At 37.4% G+C, this 19,862-nt stretch overlaps 2 protein-coding genes across 2 annotated transcripts; both read left to right on the forward strand.

Moving 5' to 3' along the window:
* The first annotated feature begins 507 nt into the window (after positions 1 to 507).
* Positions 508 to 8,972, forward strand: LOC109403260 (glucose dehydrogenase [FAD, quinone]-like). Its single transcript, XM_062855455.1, has 2 exons — positions 508 to 2,022; positions 7,372 to 8,972. The coding sequence occupies exons 1-2, from the start codon at positions 1,611 to 1,613 to the stop codon at positions 8,883 to 8,885; spliced, it is 1,926 nt and encodes a 641-aa protein (XP_062711439.1). The 5' UTR covers positions 508 to 1,610; the 3' UTR covers positions 8,886 to 8,972.
* An 8,060-nt stretch (positions 8,973 to 17,032) lies between these two features.
* Positions 17,033 to 19,537, forward strand: LOC115261131 (glucose dehydrogenase [FAD, quinone]-like). Its single transcript, XM_062859903.1, has 3 exons — positions 17,033 to 17,623; positions 17,690 to 17,908; positions 17,978 to 19,537. Exons 1-3 carry the CDS (start codon positions 17,470 to 17,472, stop codon positions 19,474 to 19,476), a joined length of 1,872 nt encoding a protein of 623 aa, XP_062715887.1. The 5' UTR covers positions 17,033 to 17,469; the 3' UTR covers positions 19,477 to 19,537.
* Positions 19,538 to 19,862: the final 325 nt, after the last annotated feature.

Genomic DNA, 19,862 nt, shown 5'->3' on the forward strand with positions numbered 1-19,862 from the left:
AGATCCACACTGAACTGCACACACTATTCGACGTTTTGTCCTTTCGACGTTTTGTTTCTTCGACGTTTTGTCCTTTCGACGTTTTGGCATTCGACGTTTTGGCATTCGACGTTTTGTCACCCATTCTCTTGTAGGAGTAGTCATTTTTTTATTAAACACATTAAAAAAAACGATAAAAAAATTTAACCCTTTTCAAAAGATAGTCTAGATAATTTTTGAAGAAACTAAGTATGCAAGTGGCTTATCTATCCAAGGTCTACACACCCAGAAAGTTTCATTGTAATCTGAGCGGGTGCTGCCAACATTTTTCCGAGTTGGCGTGAAATCCGTCTCTATCTATGCATGCAATTTCCAAATGATCTATGGTACTAAAACTTCTGGTATGTAAATGTTTGGAATACAAGATGTTACGAACACAATAGAATATATTTATATATATATATTTAAAAACAACTACTAAAATGAAAAAAAAAAACTAAAAATTTTAAGACTTAAAATTTAAAGATTTCAGACAACGCATATAAGGCTGTTCAGGGCTAAAATTTCGGTGCGATCGAGCATGCATAAAAAATAACGTTTAGCACCAGTTTCAAAATCTGCGATCGCTATCGTCCAAACATAAAATGTTTGAAGGGCTTCTCATAGCCTCAAAGTCACACGCGCATGGTTGAGTTCAAGGCTATTTTATGGTTACACGCAACAACCAAAAAGAAAACCAGGAAAGCTTTGTTGTGACTCAATTCGGTGGAGATGATAATCCTCTACTCGCCATACTGTAATGATATGTATGACTAAAGCGGAACCAAGAAAAATATAACCTGTTAATCGATGTAAACATAAACATACAAACAAGTTGAGAGTCATCATGGAAATCCAAGCATGAAGACATCATTCAAAACCAAACGTAGCATGTTTTGAATATACGGCCCAAGATCCAAAACGCAGTACGCATATCCAGAAATCACACCAAAACACAGCGAGGCGCTTTTGAATTCCTTAAAAAAATGCACCAACCGCGACATGGGTTTGCCTTGCAGACGCACTAAAAATATGTTACACTTTGTTTGGTTTCTATTTCATTAACAGGTTTTTATCGCCAGTCACCGCAGAGGTCATGCAAATTGGCGAAAAGTTGTGGTGGCTCTAGATCTAGAAGAAAAACATACATACATACATGACACCAGCTGATTAAGATATTGACCCGGAGCTTGTCGGTCGGTCGGTCGGTCGAGTGCGACAAAAATAGCAAAAGGAAACTGACGCCGAGACGCGCGCGCTCGATTCGTGGTCAAGTGTAAGGACTCCCATCGTCAAATTCACAGACCGTGACAAAGTCGAACTTTTATGAGGCTTCGCACTTTAGCCGGAGCATTAAATCAGACCGCTAAAACATGCTACATATGTGTTTAGCAGATGAACAAAAAGTCTACGCTATTGACCGGCTTATTTTTTTAGACACTACCGGATCATGGAACGCTACCACCACTCTGCGACACTCACGTTTCGTTTTCGAAAAATGTACTGCAACAATCTAAGTTGATTCCGATTGTAGTTCAGTCTTTTTCCGGAGCTCAAGATCGTTAGGTGCCAGTAGAAATCGGGTTTCAACAATGATACTGAGATGTTGGGAAGTGGTACTGCTAGTGGTGGTGTTGATAAATGCGGAAACATCCACAGCTGATTCTGAAGACGAATCAAGAGAAAATTTAATTGAAGGCATAGATGAATTCGAAAAAGTGCAAAGTGTGGAAGCGATCAAGAATGATTTCATCAGTGAAATGAAAGATATATACAGTGATAAAAATATTCTGAATCAGTATGATTTTGTGATAGTTGGGGCAAGCCCTACGGGTTGTGTGCTAGCAAACAGATTGACAGAAAATCCGGAGTGGAAAGTGCTCCTTCTGGAAGCTGGAGAACGAGAGAATTTATTCGTGAAGGTGCCTGTTTTTGCTGCCTACATGCAGTCTACCAGTTACAATTGGGGATACGTTGCCGAGCCACAGAACTATTCCTGTTGGGGTAAGTGTATAAGTATAAAGCAGCGATCCTCAAGCCTATTTTTTCAACTGTTTGTATTGCACTTCCTAGATCCATTTGTGAAACATTCAACACCTTATTCTAGGTTATTTTGGGAGTAGAACAACCTCCTTAAGAAACATTTTAAGAAATTCTACAGCAACACAGAGAACTCCGCATCACGTGCGACCCGCGGGCCGCACTTTGGTGATCACTGGTAAAAAGCAACGATCCCTCCGAGAATACCATTAATAGTACAGTCCTGATTCCTACTACACGGGCTCCTAATACACGGCAGCTAACATCAAATTACACCAGATTTAGTTTGTTTTTTTTGCCTGCTACAGGGACTCCTCCTAGAAAACTTGGGGGCCGTTCATAATCATCGTAGACTTTAAGGGGGAAGAAGTGGGTAAGGGTGAACTAAAGTGTACAAAAGAGAAGACTGAGATGACCAAAATTTGGTCTACGTGGTTTATGAACGATCCCTTGCTGAGATTGTTATAGAAATTTATGCTGAGGTTTAGATTTCCTGCTGAGATTGCTTCAGGAGTTGCAGCCGCCATTCGTCCAGGGATTTTTTACAAAAATCTATTCGAAACCCTTCAGGAATTCGTGATGGGATTCTCCGAGAAAGTCTAGCTACGATTCTTTCACGAATTTCACTGGGATTCTTTTAGGATTTTTCGCTGGTGTTCTTCCAGAAATTCTTCCGGAGATTTTTTATAGAAATCCCTTCAGATATGTCTTTACGATTTTTTTCAGGCTTTCCTACAAAAGTTTTTTTTATTGGGATTCCTTTAGAAACTCCTGATACAATTCCTGCACGACCATTCCCAAGAATTTATTCAAGAATTCCTCCTTGAATTATTCCGAGGGATTAATCTAGATAATTTCCTAGAGATTATTACAGAATTTCCTCTGGTTGTCAGGGATGGAAATGCTCTGAACGTGAAGTAACTCGCGAGTGAAAAACCAACCAACGGTTTACTCACGGTTTCGAGAGTAAGCCGTTTGTGAGTCCATTCGCATCCGCCTGCTTCATGAGTTTGAAGCAAAACAAAAACACTCACTAGTTTTTATTCGCGAAGAACTGGTGGAGGTGCGGGAAGTGCCTTTTAGTGCGTTTTTAATAGCAAAAGAAGTAATTATCTATCCTAAAGTTATGTTTTGTGTTTCATTGTTCATGAAAAGCTGAACTGTCAGTCGCGTAGATGCATTTTCCAAAATGCAAAAAAAAAAAATGCTCAGAGCGGCTTCGCGAATCACAGACGAGTGCGTACCATCTTCGTTGGCTCGCGAGTGAAGAAGTGTGAATATATTCAGGCCCCTGTTGTTCACGTGTAGCTTTGCTTAGTTTGTATCTGATCAGCTGCAACCCTCACTATTTTCCATTTCTGCTTGTGATTCCTTCAGGAATATCTGCTAAAATTTCTCCAGACGTCTTACCAGGGATTCGACAAGGGATTTTTTCCAGAAAATACTCAAATAATTTAGCTCCGGGATTTCTAAAGCCCCTCGTGCTATTGCTTAAGGAACATCTCTTTTGATTTCCTCCGGAATTCATTTAGAAACTCTCCCAGAATTCTTTTAGGAATTCTCGTAGAACTTCTTGCTGTGCATTTTCCTGAAATTTTATCTGGAATTCTAACAGTGATTTCTTCAAAGATTTCAATAGGAATTCCTCCTATGATTCATCAAGAACAACTTCTCGAATTTATCCAGAAATCCCTCTATGGATGCCTCTATAGATTTTTTCGGAGATTGAAATAGGGATTTCTTAAAAAAAATACTCTAGGAATTTATCCGGGTACTACTCTAGAGGTTTCTACATAAATTACTTACGGAATTTCATCAGGAAATGCTTATAGGGATTCGTCCTGTAATTCCTCGAGAATTTTTTCATGAATGTTTAAAATTTCATATGATTCGGTTCAATCAATCCAAAAATCTATACAGTAATGTTCCGATTTTATCACGGCCTCCGCGCGTCAATCCTTCATTTTTCATTCATTTGCTATTGCATTTGGGAGAAAGTCTTTCCCCTCTTCTTTAAGGTGAATGTTGTAGGCGAGATTTGCAACGTCAAAAATATTGAAAATGTGTATAGATTTTGTAGAAAATATTTAAAAGTATTTTTGAAAAGGGGCGTGATAAAATCGGAACAATACTGTATCCCATTTCGAATTTCTTGCCGGATCAAAGTTTAATTGTAGCAGATTTCAAAAATTGTTTCCAATTTTCTTCCAGTAGTAATAAAATAATTTTTTGGGACCTGTTCAGCAATTCCGCCAGGATTTTCGTCCGAGAATTCGACCAACGCAGGGTATGAGTGGCATAAGTAATCTCACGCTCCCAAATTCATCTTATTCAACAACAAGCGGTTACGTCACCGGTTGATTCCGTTCTTTTTGTTTTCATGCATGCTCACTTCTAACAAGGAAATACAAAAATAAGAAACAAAACAAACAGCACTTCAAACCTTCGTTTTTCGTAGGATGAAAATAAGAGCAACATGCTTAATAAAGTAACCAATACTCAATAATAAATTTCATATTCTGATAATCTTCCATGTGGTCTGCCAAAAATTAATATCTCAGAAAGGGAACATGAATTCTCCAGAAATTATTATAGAAATCGATTCGTAAAAAAATCTACTAGCATTTTGTGCACAAGTTTTGCTGAACATGTTTTTGGAAAATAGTACAAAATAATTATTTGAACTAATCAAATTGTTATTTAAATTCGAATTCATTAACATAACATAATTTTGGGGAAAATGTTCTGAAAGTGGTGGTAAACTACTATTGATTAGCTTATCAACATCATTCGAGATTTACGTAGTTTACATTGTTTTTCATAATGAGGGAGTATGTGCGTGCAGTTCCCTTTCTTACTATTTCTAGCAAAACATCTTAAAGGGACAGAGTCGGCGACTAGGTTTAGTGTTCTATAAGATTTTCGACACTTATTAGTCCTTTTGTTTTGGTTTATTCCATGTTTTCAGTTAAGAAGGAAATTTCTGAACGAATCCCTGAAGAATTCCTTAAATAATATTGGAAAAAAAAAACACTTGAAAGTTCTGGAGAAACGCTTCGATAAATCCCTGGAAAAGCCTTCAAAAAAAACTCTTGGCGCAATCTTTTTAGAAATTCCAAAAGTTATTCTTTGGAGCAATTAGTGGAATTCTTGGAATAATGTTTAGAAAAATTCGTGGAAAATCCTTCAGAAAAACTCCTGGTGAAATCCTCAAAGAAATCTAAAGATCAACTTCGGGACAAATGATCACAGGAAATTCTGAAGAAATTCTTAAATGGATTCTGTGCAGAATTTTGAAGGGATTTCTAGAGGAGTCTTTGAAAATCCATGAAAGATTCCGTGAGAGAACTTTCGGAGCAATTTCTGAAAGTTTTTTCTGGGTTATTTATGGAAAAGTTTAAAAGAAAGCTGTCGACGGTTTTCTGGAAGAATTGTAAGACAAACAATTTCTGACGGAATCCTTAAATAAATCGATGAAGAAATTTTTGGCAAAATCTTGCAGAAATTTCTGGTGAAATTCCTGTAGGATTTTTTTTTCTTTTTTGTGGATTTTCTTCCGTAGGTAGGTTTATCCAGAAAATTTTCTTGTTGGAATCATCAGAGGAAGTTCAGGAGAAATTCTAGCAACATTATTGGAGGAATCCTTGTAGAATCTAGAAGGAATTTTCAACAAGATTCTTGATTCCAAAGAAAATAGAAGCAACTAAAACGTAGTTCCCAGAAAATTATTATATTATAAACCTGTGAAAAAAATCCAATATCCTAAAAATGTTTTGAAAAGCTGTTGAGGATTCTAAAAAAAATCAGTTTCAGTGCTGAAAGTCAGAAATTGCAATCGATGACCAAATTTTTTCAAGCATAGTTTCGTGTTGATTTTCATCCCGTGCTTCGAGAATAATTAAAGAAGAACAGTTTATAAATTACAGCTAGAAGTCGAAGCTTCTATTATTTAAAAATATAGAAATTACTAAAGTGCAATTGTGTAGCGTTGTAGTGAACCAACTTCAAATCTCTTAGAATGAATTAAAAACAGAATATATTGTTTTTTTTTTCGACCATTCTAAAATATTAACTTTGATGAAAGTGGTGAAACTCTAGTTATTGAAGGATTTGTGAGACAAAGTGATTAATTTTATATAATTAGTATGATACCTGATACCAAGCTACGAGTTTGATACCATAACAAATTTTGTTCTCCTATTATCAACAATAACATATTAATATCATTTTTTTATTGAAATATTTTCTGAATTCACTGTTATTAAGTTGTTATTGAAAATAAATTAAATAAAAGGGTTTTCCATGAACATTTTTTTGTAAAAATATTTGTTATTTTATGACAGACAAGTTTATAATATAATACGTTATGTTAAAAACATATAAGTAACTGGTTCTATTATTCAGTTAGACTGACACAAATTTCGATTTTCTCTTATGTCAACCTCCCCCGCCCCTCGGAAAATTTTGCTCGGAATTCGACTTTTTGAGAGGGGATTATTCAAAATTATTCAAAAAACATAAAAATTTGAAGTGAAATTAGAGTTGCCGAGAAAATGTCTTACCAAATCCGATGAGTTTGATGATTTTGCCTAATTTTTTGGATAATTTTTCATCAAATACATTTATTATTTATCATCCCCCCTTTGACAAGTCAATGAGCAAAGTGACAAAAGAAGAAAATGAGATTTGTTTCGGCCTTATTTTGCTCAAATAACACAGCTCTTCATGCTGTAGTTATTCTCTTCTGCTCGGGAGGGAAGCTATTTAAAAATCGATTTGAAGTTTGTATGAGATCGATTTGTTGAATGACCTCCTGAATTTTTCAATCCGGCACCAACCTTTTAAAAGGGCAGCTTCTCTCAAAGCTATGGTTCGTACTTTATGGAAAACTAACGAAGCTTACTTTTTACTTTTCAACGAAGTATACACCTTTTTCATACACTGCTGAGCAGAAATATTGCTCATCATTCCAATAGTGGCAGTGATATGCGTGGAAGTTAACCCACGAAAATTCCAGATATTTCTCAATAAAAATGAACAACTTCCGGTTTTTCGTGCATGCAGTTAAGGTTTTCTGCTAATTCTATTATCAGCCATGTGATTCTAACGAGAAGAAGACATACATGGAGGCACTTGGTTGTTATTGCCTATGCTGCTCATGTTAAGTAGCATTTCATCCAATGGCAGATGATCTTTTGCACCACTTCCGTTTTACGAACCAACTTTTGAAAACACTTAAAATCGATGAATATGCATTAGAATTAAATTAGACAAACAAAATTATACATTTTTTTATTTCCATTCTTCCCTCAGGAATGAAAGACCAGCGCTGCGCAATGCCTCGCGGGAAGGGACTTGGAGGATCCACGTTAATCAATTACATGATGTACGTACGAGGAAATCGCCACGATTTCGACAGTTGGGCCGCCCAAGGAAACCCCGGATGGTCATACGAAGACGTTCTTCCATACTTCAAAAAGTCGGAAAAATCGTTCCTTAATCAGTCTAATCGCTATCACGGAACTGATGGACCTCTGGACGTACGGTTCGTTCCGCATCGCACCGAAATGTCGCACATTTTTCTGAACGGACTCCAGGAGCTGGGACTACCACTGGTGGACTACAACGGTGAACAGCAACTAGGATCGTCGTTTCTTCATTCAAATCTTAGGAATGGACAACGGCTATCAGCAAGCATCGCATTTTTGGATCCAGTTCTCGACCGACCAAATCTACACATTCTTACCAACTCCAGAGTGACTAAGGTTCTCATCGAGCCGAAGACGAAAAGGGCGTACGGCGTTGAATTTGTTCGTGATAGGAAACGTTACGCAGTGTTGGGAAAGAAGGAAGTCATCCTTAGCGCAGGTGGGCTTCAATCTCCACAGTTATTGATGCTCTCCGGTATCGGACCGAGACAGCATCTCGAGGACGTTGGATTGACAGTAGTTCAAGATTTACCAGTAGGAAAAATTCTATATGATCACATTTATTTTACCGGTTTAACATTTGTAACAGAAACGCGAAATTTTACGCTTCATGCAGATCGAGTTCTCACTTTGAGAATGCTAGGGAAATACCTACAAGGTGATGGTACCTTAACTATTCCAGGGGGTGTTGAAGTGATCGGATTCATAAACACGCAAAATTCTAGTCGAAATGCCGTTCCTGATATAGAGCTGTTTTTTGCCAACGGTTCTCCAGCATCCGATCATGGTAGTGCGATTCGGAGAGGCCTGCGTTTGAAAGATGGCGTGTATGAAACATATCGATCGTTGGAATCTGGTGATATGGATGCATTTGGCGTTAACCTCGTTTTGCTACACCCTAAATCGAGAGGCTACATGGAACTGAAAAACAATAATCCATTTCAATGGCCTAGGTTTTACACAAATTATCTAAAGGAAGACGAAGACGTAGAAACGCTTTTGAGAGGTATCAAAAGAGTTTTGAAAATTGTGGACACTCCCATAATGAAGAAGTACGGCATGAGACTTCACAACGTGCCGCTGCCAACGTGTGCGCGCGAAAAGTACGCCTCCGACGGATATTGGCGTTGTGCACTTCGAACACTTTGCACGTCAATGTACCACCAGACCGGGACCAGTAAAATGGGCCCACCGTCGGATCCCGAAGCAGTGGTTTCCCCAGAACTTCAAGTGCACGGAATTTCCAATCTACGCGTAGCAGATGTCGGCGTTGTGCCGGTAACATTCAGTGGCCATCCGGTAGCCATTGCGTATATGATTGGAGAAAAGCTATCAGACCTAATAAAAACTCAGTGGCAGAAACGAACGAATGGTTCGGCGGATACTAGACAGAAATAAATAAATAAAACTCACCGTTAAAACCATAAATAGGAATAAGCATCATATCGTGTCTAGTGGTTTAGCACCCAATTGTTATCTTCATTTTACCTGTAAATAAACAAGAGAGTTGTTGAAATGATTATTAATAATTGTGTTATTTTTTCAATGACTTTTAGTACTTATAGTGGTGAAAACTGAACTGAATATCTTGATTAAGACTAAGTCTCTGGGTTTCGTGTTCGAAACCGAAATTAGGTTAGCGCCTCCTAGGGGAAACGACAGATTCAAAAGATTCTTAACCTTTTATTACCAAAATGAAACCAAAATGAACCCTTCGCGGACTAGTTTTCAACGAAAAATTTACGATGGATCAATGCCATTACTGTGCCAAACAGAACTTTGGCAAACGGAGACGAATGACTTTTTTGTTAAAACCTCTTTAATAAATAAATAATTATAATAATAACTTTGGCAAAAACTTTCAGGTGCAAATGTTAGATTATTCTTTTAACAGTACAGAAAGTAAGAGGGTGAATAGTTCACAATAAATTTAAGTTGTTCACTATGGTTGGAGTGGAGCATCGTTAAGAAAGATCCACATAATAATAGAGTAACAGATAATGCCTACGGTGATAATCCCAAGGATAATTTCAATAGTCAATACATTCAGTTAATCAAATCCTTTCTTGACGGATATGCAATACGCCCCGCTAAGTGTTCCAAGACAGCGATGTTGTGGTAAAATGTAATGCTGAACCTAAGACCCTAAGATAAGTAAAAGCAAATCGGTTTAAGTACTGTTCCTTTTAATTCCACTAAGTATTTGTAGAGATGAGCTCAGGGCTGAAAGTCTCTAAAATAAAGCAAAAAAAAGTATTGGCAGTTGGGTGGCCCACACTTAAATGAAAAACAAAAATTTCGAAAAATATAAAGTTTTACCTCTTGAATCAGTTGTTTTGGTCTCCCAGAATCTACGTTCAAAATTTGAGGCCACCCTAATTTGCATCCTTTGACAGATACGTATTTCGACCTCTGTTTTTACGAATGAGTGTAATCAGTTTCGTACCTTTTAATTCCGCCCTATGTTGCTTATCCTTTGACAGATACGCGTGGGTCAGTGAGGAAGATTACAAGTGGTAGTAGAAATACGCGTATCTGTCAAAGGATAAGCAACATAGGGCGGAATTAAAAGGTACAAAACTGATTACACTCATTCGAAGAGGGTATTCTGCTTAGAGGGTTCGAAAAGTCGGTACAAGACTCTGTTTTTAGTTTGACACGACTCGATGCTTATAACAAAAACCCGGATTAATCCACCTAGTGGTGATAGTGACTTTATCGTCGATTATGTACTTGTGATCTTCCCGTCGACGTAAGCATCCTGAATCCTGTGAATACTTTATTTATAAAAGCAAGAATTTTATCCAAGCCATCATCGAGTTGGGAAACTTATTGATGGCACATATATCCGACGTTATGTTCAATGTATAAGCAGAGCTGGAAAATATCAGACCTCTTAGTTAACTGCGTGACCACCAATACTATTACTGGAGGCCGATCAATACCAACCCGACTAGAAAATTGTAACAAAAATATAACATAATCCTAACAAATCATGATATTTATATCTGATTGTGATATAATCCTGTTCAACATCCTTGGTGTTTTCAAAATACTATAACTCAATTATATCACATTATGTTATAAATGTTGTTTCATAACTCATTGTATTATAATTTAGTTTTGAATCTTTGATATTTGGGAAATAATGTAACAAAATTATATCAAATTGTGATAGAAACCAGTAATCCAGAGGCTAAAATTCATATCACATTTTGTTATAATTTTGATATGATTATAACAAAATTGGATATAATCTTGATTAGACCAGTGTACTTTTTGTTACAATTTTAGTTATTTTAACATCATCCTGCACCTAGTTTATAACATAATAACACTGTCCGACAAAAAAAAACTTTTGCCGTGATCAGAGACCCCATTAGTAGGGCATAAAAGCGCATGGAAAATGTAGAAAAATGCCATTTTCAAATTTGTTGGAGCACCCCTAGAAACTTTTTGAGATGAGTTTGAATTTTATTCATTTTTGAAGGTTCGACAAGAGCTTTAGAAATCATCATAAACACATTTGAAATACAATATCTTTGAAATGCAGTTTTGTATACCGCTGAAATTTTCACAGATCTGGGAAGCAACTTTGATAAATAACTAGTCAAAATTTCTACCTATTACGACATTCCGTTTCACTGATACATATCCGCGAAGGCCTAACTCTGACTTATATAGTGAAAATCTTTTAGGTTTTTTTTTATTAATCTAATCCCATAAAGCACACCCATATTCATATCTATTTAAAAAGCTTCTATGCGTTAATGCCGTGAAGCGTCAGTCTTTTGGATACTTCGTACGCCTCGGAATATTGGATGGATTTCCGCTCCAGTAGGAGAAAACGTTTCTTTACAAGTTCTCCACTAGGTCACTAGATGTGACGTCCGTTTTCTAGTGGTAATATATTTTTAAGTCTCTGACTGAAGAAGATGAAAATTGTAATTCAAACATCTGGTAACTAAGTATGATTCTAGAAAGCTTTACGAGAAATTTTAGGATATGATTACAAAGGATCCACAGGAAGAAAGTTAATTCATTGAGGTCAACATGAGTATTTTAAGGAAAAACTTTTCCGAATAAATGTAATGTTCTAATTGCAGTTTTCAAAAAAAAAAAAATTGTTGCTTATGAAAATGAACAAAGTTTATTGTAACATTTGACATCAAATGTTACTTTCATAATCATGTTTAAATACCAATAAACAGCGATTTTGAATGCGATGGATTAGGATAACAATTCAGGCAAAATACACTTCGTCTACTTAATTCAAGCAAGTATTTTGTTTTGATCGAATTTCGAGTCGTGCCCAAATTTAAATATCCATATATCGCATATGGATGAGAATGCTTTTCAATGATTCGGTGTGTACCTAAGTAACCGTTCCAGATTGCTTGACCTGGTGGATGTCAAGCTGTTCATGTTCTTAAAAAAATAAATACGATGCGAAAAATATATTCTAATTCCAACGACCTCTGTATTGAAACTAATTTGGACTATAGACACTCTTAAAAAATTAGGATTTTACACGTGACGTAAACCATCAACGTACGTAAACATTTCATGACTGAATGGCAAATTTGACTCAATTTTACATCCATCATGTAAGTTCGAGTTGGTTGCACAATATGTCAACAAACCTATCTGACCAGATAGGTAGAAACAGTTTCACATTTATCGTTTGTCTCGCAACTTGGTGATTTCACCGAGAATTATAGTACGTGCCTCTCAATCAGCGGATCAGAGTTCGAATCCAGTTCATTATTTTATTTACATGTGTTTTATCTCTCGCATCGGCTCTAGCGATTGCTAGCTCGATTTTATTTGTGATAGAAGACGTAAATTTGTGTCAAACGGGCCGCTCCTTTTATGTGCATCCAAGTGAACTTAAATTTACATGATTTTTTCTAAGAGTGTATTTGGACTAAATAAATTATATTAACTCGCCTTAGTGCTTCTGGATAGATAATATTCAACACTATATTTACAAATAGGGTCCAGGATCATTTAGGCAGGCACTTGCTGCTATAACTCAGTCAATTCCAACCCGATTGACTTGATTTTTTGCACATCTAGATAATATGCGTCTCTGATCGTGTCTCTAAAATCAAGTCAATCGGTTCTAAATTGACTGAGTCATAGACAAAAGTGCCCAAAATAGGTGATCCTGCCCAAATGGTTCCAGACCCAGTGCTGAAAAATTCATTTCGTCATATCTAAATTCAATCATCTACAGCTCATTTTAGAAGCTGAACTTGAGAATATGGTATATGAAAAACTTGTGCGGCTAGACCAGACCCTATGCTGCTGGAACTTATAAAGCAATTTTACAATCGTGGAGGACATTATTGAGCTTGAAATTAAGATTTTACTACATGACAAATTCAATTAATTTCATAAAAGTGTCTTCAATGGTAATGCCCCAACATACACATTCTGTATTGTGAAACTAACTAAAATGTGATAAAAGCAACAGTGCTTGTACGATTACTAATAGTAAATGGAGAGTGTTCTCATTTTTGTTTTGCATTTTTTTTAGGGTTGTATTGTTTTGAACAGTAGTGAACTCAAACCATGTTTTCTGCGCAATGCCAGCTTCAATTCATTGTATTGAAATAAGTTTGTTTTATTCAATAAAGTTATCATTTTTACCACCTTAGTATGGCTAGGAGGTTCTTCGAAACATTAAGTGAATATAGACAACCCACGAAAACAGTGGAAACGTTTTTTTGTACTGATCGCAACAACTAAAAATGTATTAGATTTTATTTTTATTTTTACACAGGCTTACCACGTTAGTAATTTGAAAGATCGATCGGATTTTCTTCTCGAAAATTTGAATTCAATTATTTAGATCATAAGTGTAGTATTTCGAAGTCAAATCATTAAGTAAAATAGTTATGTTGTCATGATTAGATAAGGATAGGGGCTCGCTTTTTGTGATTGAATTAAGAGAAAACTTCAAGGATTTGTATTATATAAGTCATATTTGATTCTTCCCGGATATGTATCAATGAAATGGAATGTCGTAATAGGCTGAAATTTTGACTAGTTATTTATCAAAGTTACTTCTCAGATCTGTGAAAATTTTAGCGGTGCACAAAATTGCATTTCAAAGATATTGTATTTCAAAAGTGTTTATGTTGATTTCTAAAGCTCGTGTCAAACCTTCAAAAATGAATAAAATACAAACTCATCTCAAAAAGTTTCTAGGGGTGCTCCAACAAATTTGAAAATGGCATTTTTCTACATTTTTCATACGCTTTTATGCCCTACTAATGGGGTCTCTGATCACGGCAAAAGTTTTTTTTTGTCGTACAGTGTAAGTTAGAGAAAAATATTATAACATCATAACACAATATGATACAAACTTGATATAATTTTCTAGTCGGGAAGACGATAATAACAAGCTAAAATATAATTTATTTCACAACCAAAAATTACTTTGCAGTCTTCGATAAACTTTTTTCTGCACATTTATCATTGGTTATTCATAAAATTTGACCAAACAAATGGAAGCAAGCGAAATTTTCCATACTGAATCTAATTCGAATTTAAAACATATCTCAAAGCGCGGGGAGCAACCAGTCGGATCAAAATTTTGCGCAGTGATTATAGACGCAAAAGGGGATTGAAAAACTTTGTTCGAGGTTCATGCGATTAAATTTCAATTTTCCCATGCAACCCCCATTCTTCTGTATATTTACACCTCAGGAAGTTGAAGAAGTTGATTTGATGAGCCTGCTTCAGTTTTGTCAAGATTTTGTTCTCTTACACATAGGGTCTGGGACCATTTGAGCACGTGCAGCTATTTTGGGCACTTGATGCTATAACTCAGTCAATTTTGAACCAATCAACTTCATTTTTGAGACACGATCAGATACGCACAGTATCTAGCCATGTTCAAAAATTAATAGGTACTCCTACCCAAATGGTCCCAGACTCTATTTATCGCTCGCATTGAATATTTTCGCTGTTTTTACCACTTCCTGTGAGAAACCCGGAACCGGTTCCAAGACTGTATCTATTGGCTTAAATATGGTTTGTGATTAGTTTCTTGCAAACTGTTCAACAGGTTTTCTGAAAAACCGAAAACTAATGTGCATGCATGAATTTGATTCATTTTACATTTTGGTCATTCTGGCGGGACATGCAAAACGGGTTCTGGAATACTACCGGTAGTCTCTAATGTGATTTGAGACAATTTTTTTGTAAACCGTTCATCAGGTTAACAAAAAAGCCGCGATTTAATGTGTCGCATGCATAAGTATGGCTCCCATATGCATTTGACCACTTCCAGCGGGACACCCGGAACCAGTTCTGGAATACTACTGGTTGTCCCAAATATGGTATGAAATCATTTTCTTGCTAACCGTTTATCAGGTTATCTAAAGAGCCATGAATTTATGTGTCGTATGCATGGGTTTGGTTCACTTTTATTTTTGACCACTTCCGGCGGGACATCCGGAACCGGTTATAGGGCACTACCGGTAGTCTCTGCTGTGATCCAAGGCTGATTTCCTGCTTACCGTTCACCAGGTTATTGGAAAAGCCGCTATTTGATGTGTCGCATGCATGGGTTTGGTTCACTTATATTTGGCCATTTCCGGCGGGAACACTACTGGTAATCTCTGCTGTGATCTAAGACTATTTTCATGCTTACCGTTCATCAGGTTATCGAAAAAGCTGCTATTTAATGTGTCGCATGCATGGGTATGGTTCCCAGCTACATTTGATCACTTCCGGCGGGACACATGAAATCAGTTCCAGAATACTATTGGTTTTCCCAAATATGGACTGATTCCATTTTATTGCTAACCGTTCATCAGGTTATCAAAAGAGCCGCGATTTGATGTGTCGCATGCATGGGTTTGGTTCAATTTTATATTTGGCGACTTCCGGCGGGGCACCTGGAACCGGTTCCGGAACATTACCGGTAGTTTTTGGTGTATCAAAGGCTATTTTCCTGCTCACTGTTCATCAGGTTATTGAAAAAGCCGCTATTTGAAGTGTCGCGTGCATGGTTATGGCTCACTTTTATATTTTGCCACTTCCGGCGGGACATCCGGAACCGATTCCGGGACACTACCGGTTCAGATATGGCCTGAGACTATTTTCCTGCTTCCCGTTCGTCAGGTTATCGAAAATGCCGCGGTCTGATGTATCGCATGCATGGTTTTGTAGCATTTTCATATCTGGCCCCTTCCTGGGGTACCACCGGTCCGAAATACCTAAATGGCCATAACTCCGGAACGGCTGAACCGATTCGAACCATTTTCAATAGGAAACAATGGGACCAGATTCCGCGTCGAATGAACCGTCGGTCATTAAAATCGGTTGAGGTTTACTGCCAAAAAGTGATGTGAGTTTTTTTGTACACACCCATACTCACACACACACATACACACACATACATACACACACAGACATCACCTCAATTCGTCGAACTAAGTTGATTGGTATATGTGGCTCGACCCTCCGGGCCTTCTATCAAAAAGTCATTTTTGGAGTGAAAATATAGCCTTTCCAGTGCACTTAGTGTACGAGAAAGGCAAAACCTATTTATCCCAATTATATATACACCGCAGAGGTCCCTAGAACTTTTTCAAAAATACCCTATTTATTACAGGAGTTTACAAAACAAAATGGAAGTTGTGAACTTTTATCAAAGATTAACATTTTTGATGCATAATGGGGCACGTTCGGTGTAGTACTAGATTTGTAGTAATGAGCTGAATTTTAGTATGGTGAGAAGGTCAGTTCTCCGTTTCTGCAATGAAATGGTGCAAAAAGCGTGGGTATTATGATTCCTTGCCTAATTTGATGCTGTTTGAGTAAAACTTTGGATAACTATGTTGTTTATTTTGCAAGAAATGGAGAAAACAACAACACTGTTGCCCAAAGTTTTGCTCAAACAGCATCAAATTAGGCAAGGAATCATAATACCCACGCTTTTTGCACCATTTCATTGCAGAAACGGAGAATTGACCTTCTCACCATACAAAAATTCAGCTCATTACTACAAATCTAGTACTTCACCGATCTGTCCTATTACGTGCTGATTTCGAGACCGTAACTTAAAAAAAAAGTAGCGCAGTTTTAGAGATTTCTTCAGTTTTTAAAAATATGAAACTTACTAAAAAAAATCAATATCGTAATAGCTGCCCTCAGATGCATAAATGTCACATGTTACAATAGAAAAACACGAGAAAAACGCATTTGATATTTCAAAATAAACTTTGGATTTTGTCGAATTTGATTGACGTCAACACAATTCAACTATCGAAATATATATATAAATTCATATGTTGACAAAATATTTCAAAAATGCGTATCAAAACATGACATTTGAAGAAACCTATCTCAACTCGTTCCTAAATAGAGGAACTTTTGTATTTTCGGTAACTTTGTTCTCATGGGATTTTTTTGAAACCTGTTGAACCCAGAATTGGCCTCAAATCCTTTCCAACCAAGCTGGATTATATGGCCAAGTTTCAGGCTATTTTACCGACAACGAATAAAACAAACCTGCCGATAATACCCTATGTCACCCTATATGATTTAATTTTGATAAAATCAAGGTCAAATATGAATGGGGGTTATCGAATTCCATGTGTAACTTTTTAAAGCATCCAAGAGAAGTACCAGAGCAATTTAGGTTTAAAACCAGATATGAAGCGCTCAAGATTTATGACTTCTAACGGAGAAGTCGGACTCGTCCGTCAAGTTTCAAAGAAGACTCTCACCCATTTCCCTTTATCCCACCTCATGCAAGATAAATAAACACTGACCATTCTCAATTTCTTCTGCCTTCATGGGAAGGCATATGAACAAAAACAAAAAGAAAGAAGAAGAACTCATTTTAATTACGGTGGCCATTCACCTGTGCTGAAGAACTTGCGAAAAAGGCGGAAAAGTGGATTTCAAGATATAAAGTAAGGAACCACGCGAGAATGGTCGCCAGTCGCGGTTAGGAACGATGCAGAACGCACCGGCAAGTAGAAAATTTGTTGGATTTGCTGCCTTGTTAGTGGTGCTTGCTATATTTGGTGTTCGAGACGGATACGGTTGGAATTTTCATAAATATGGCTACGGTGGATATCAGACAAGCGGAAGAGAGGACAAAATCAAAAGTGCGTTAGAATGATGGTTGTGGTTTTGTTGAGGAAGCGGCATAATAAGAGTGAAAATTGTTTTAGATGTTCAGAAGGAGTATGACTTCATCATCGTGGGCGGTGGCAATGCAGGGGCTGTTTTGGCCAATCGCTTATCGGAAATATCACAATGGAAGATTTTGTTGATAGAGGCTGGAGGAGAGGATAATATTCTATCGGATATACCTTTATTCGCAGCTTATCTTCAATCCACAGCTCTTAATTGGAATTTTGTTTCAGAAAGGCAAGAGGGTACTTGCCTAGGTCAGTGATATACAATATGGTAACGGTGCAGCAACTAATCGATAAAAACAATAACCTTTTGAATTTTAGGGATTAAGGATGAGCGATGTCCTGCGCCCAAAGGAAAAGGATTGGGAGGAAGCACAATCATAAACTATATGATTTATAACAGAGGAAATCCAGCAGATTTCGATAACTGGGCTGCGGCTGGAAATGAAGGTTGGTCCTATAAGGACGTGTTACCATACTTTATGAAATCTGAGAAGGTGACATTCAAAGACACTAACAAACAACCAAAACATGGAAAAGGTGGACCAGTGAATGTTGAGTATGTGCCATATAGATCTCCACTTGTGCACGCGTTTGTCAAAGCTAACGAACAACTTGGCCGGAAAATAGTGGATTATAATGGTGACTCCCAACTCGGCGTCGATTATCTTCAAGCCACAACTAAACGTGGGAAAAGAGTAACTTCTGCCTCAGCATATCTTGACACAATTCGAGTAAGAAAGAATCTACAAATTTTAACGAATGCGCGAGTAACAAAAATGTTGATCAATTCAAAAACAAAAACTGCAAATGGTGTGGAATATCTGTGGCAGAAGCAAAAGTATAAAGTGCACGCGAGAAAAGAAGTCATACTTTCAGCGGGTTCATTTCAATCCCCTCAACTTTTGATGTTATCCGGTATTGGACCACGAAAACATTTGGAAGATCTGAATATTCCGGTGTTGATCGACTTGCCGGTTGGTGAAACTATGTATGATCACTTGTGTCTTATTGCGTTGTCATTTTTCACCAATACTACCAGGGCCGCTTTCAGTACTGACCGATTGGGAGTTCCAGAAGTGTTCGATTACAAACTTGGAAACGGAGCTCTTACTGTCCCAGGAGCATTGGAAGCATTGGCATTCGTTAAAACTGAAAGTTCCAGTGAACCCCGAGACGTTCCCAATATAGAATTACTGTTTCTTGGTGGAACCCCAGCATCTGACTTCGGAACGGGCACAGTTCGAGGATTTTCATGGAAACAAGATGTCTACGACACATTATATAAAACAACCGAAGGACAGGATCAGTTTACGATTGCTGTCATGTTATTTCATCCAAAGTCAAGTGGCTACATCCGACTCAAAGACAGTAACCCGCTTCATTGGCCTTTGATATATCATAATTTTCTAACTGAACCGGAAGATTTGGATACTATGGTGGAAGGAATAAAGGAAGTGTTACGTCTAATAGAAACATCAGCCATGAAAGCGATAGGAGCTCGTATCAACGATACTCCAATACCCACATGTGCTAGATATACCTTCGCGACCGATACCTACTGGAAGTGCTTGGTACGGTCTCTCGCCAGTACGTTGCATCATCAAGTGAGTACATGCCGTATGGGTCCGGCAGAAGATCCAAAGGCTGTAGTGTCACCACAGCTTTTAGTACATGGAACCAAAAATATAAGAGTGGTAGATGCTAGTGTTATGCCTTATGTTCCAACTGGTCACACACAAGCTGCTGTTTATATGATAGCCGAAAAAGCAGCCGATATGATAAAGGATCATTGGAACTGGGGCATTGATTACGATTAGGATCTCCTCAACGATCTTGTTAGAAAAAAAAAATACATCGAATACTTATTTTTGTCTTTGACGTTTCATTGGAAAGAAATAATGCCTTTATCATGAACCAGAAGAACCAATTTATGCTAACATTCTCGCACACGAAACAAAGAAATCCTGGAATATTTTCCCGACCGGTTTTGAATCTGATATCCGTACGGAGCTTTTCGCATGGATACAAGACGCCATGCGCTGCACCAAAATCACCGTCACGAGAACCGACGAGTTGTGCCATTCTTTCGAAACCAAAACCGATTAGCTGTGCCAGACGGATTCCGTTTTTCAAAATATGTGCAATATTCTTGTTGCGGTTCTTATTGTCATTGACTGTGCTAACCGGTTCCGGATGGTCCATT

The sequence above is a fragment of the Aedes albopictus genome, chromosome 3 (assembly GCF_035046485.1).
Source record: "Aedes albopictus strain Foshan chromosome 3, AalbF5, whole genome shotgun sequence".
NCBI classification, from domain to species: domain Eukaryota; kingdom Metazoa; phylum Arthropoda; class Insecta; order Diptera; family Culicidae; genus Aedes; species Aedes albopictus.

Excerpts from the sequence above, each read along its gene's own strand:
- LOC109403260 (XM_062855455.1), top strand. The coding sequence starts at position 1,611 with ATGATACTGAGATGTTGGGAAGTGGTACTGCTAGTGGTGGTGTTGATA. Across the intron at positions 2,023-7,371 it reads ACAGAACTATTCCTGTTGGG|GAATGAAAGACCAGCGCTGC; the intron begins GTAAGTGTATAA and ends TTCTTCCCTCAG.
- LOC115261131 (XM_062859903.1), top strand. The coding sequence starts at position 17,470 with ATGCAGAACGCACCGGCAAGTAGAAAATTTGTTGGATTTGCTGCCTTG. Across the intron at positions 17,624-17,689 it reads AAGAGAGGACAAAATCAAAA|ATGTTCAGAAGGAGTATGAC; the intron begins GTGCGTTAGAAT and ends AAATTGTTTTAG. Across the intron at positions 17,909-17,977 it reads GCAAGAGGGTACTTGCCTAG|GGATTAAGGATGAGCGATGT; the intron begins GTCAGTGATATA and ends TTTGAATTTTAG.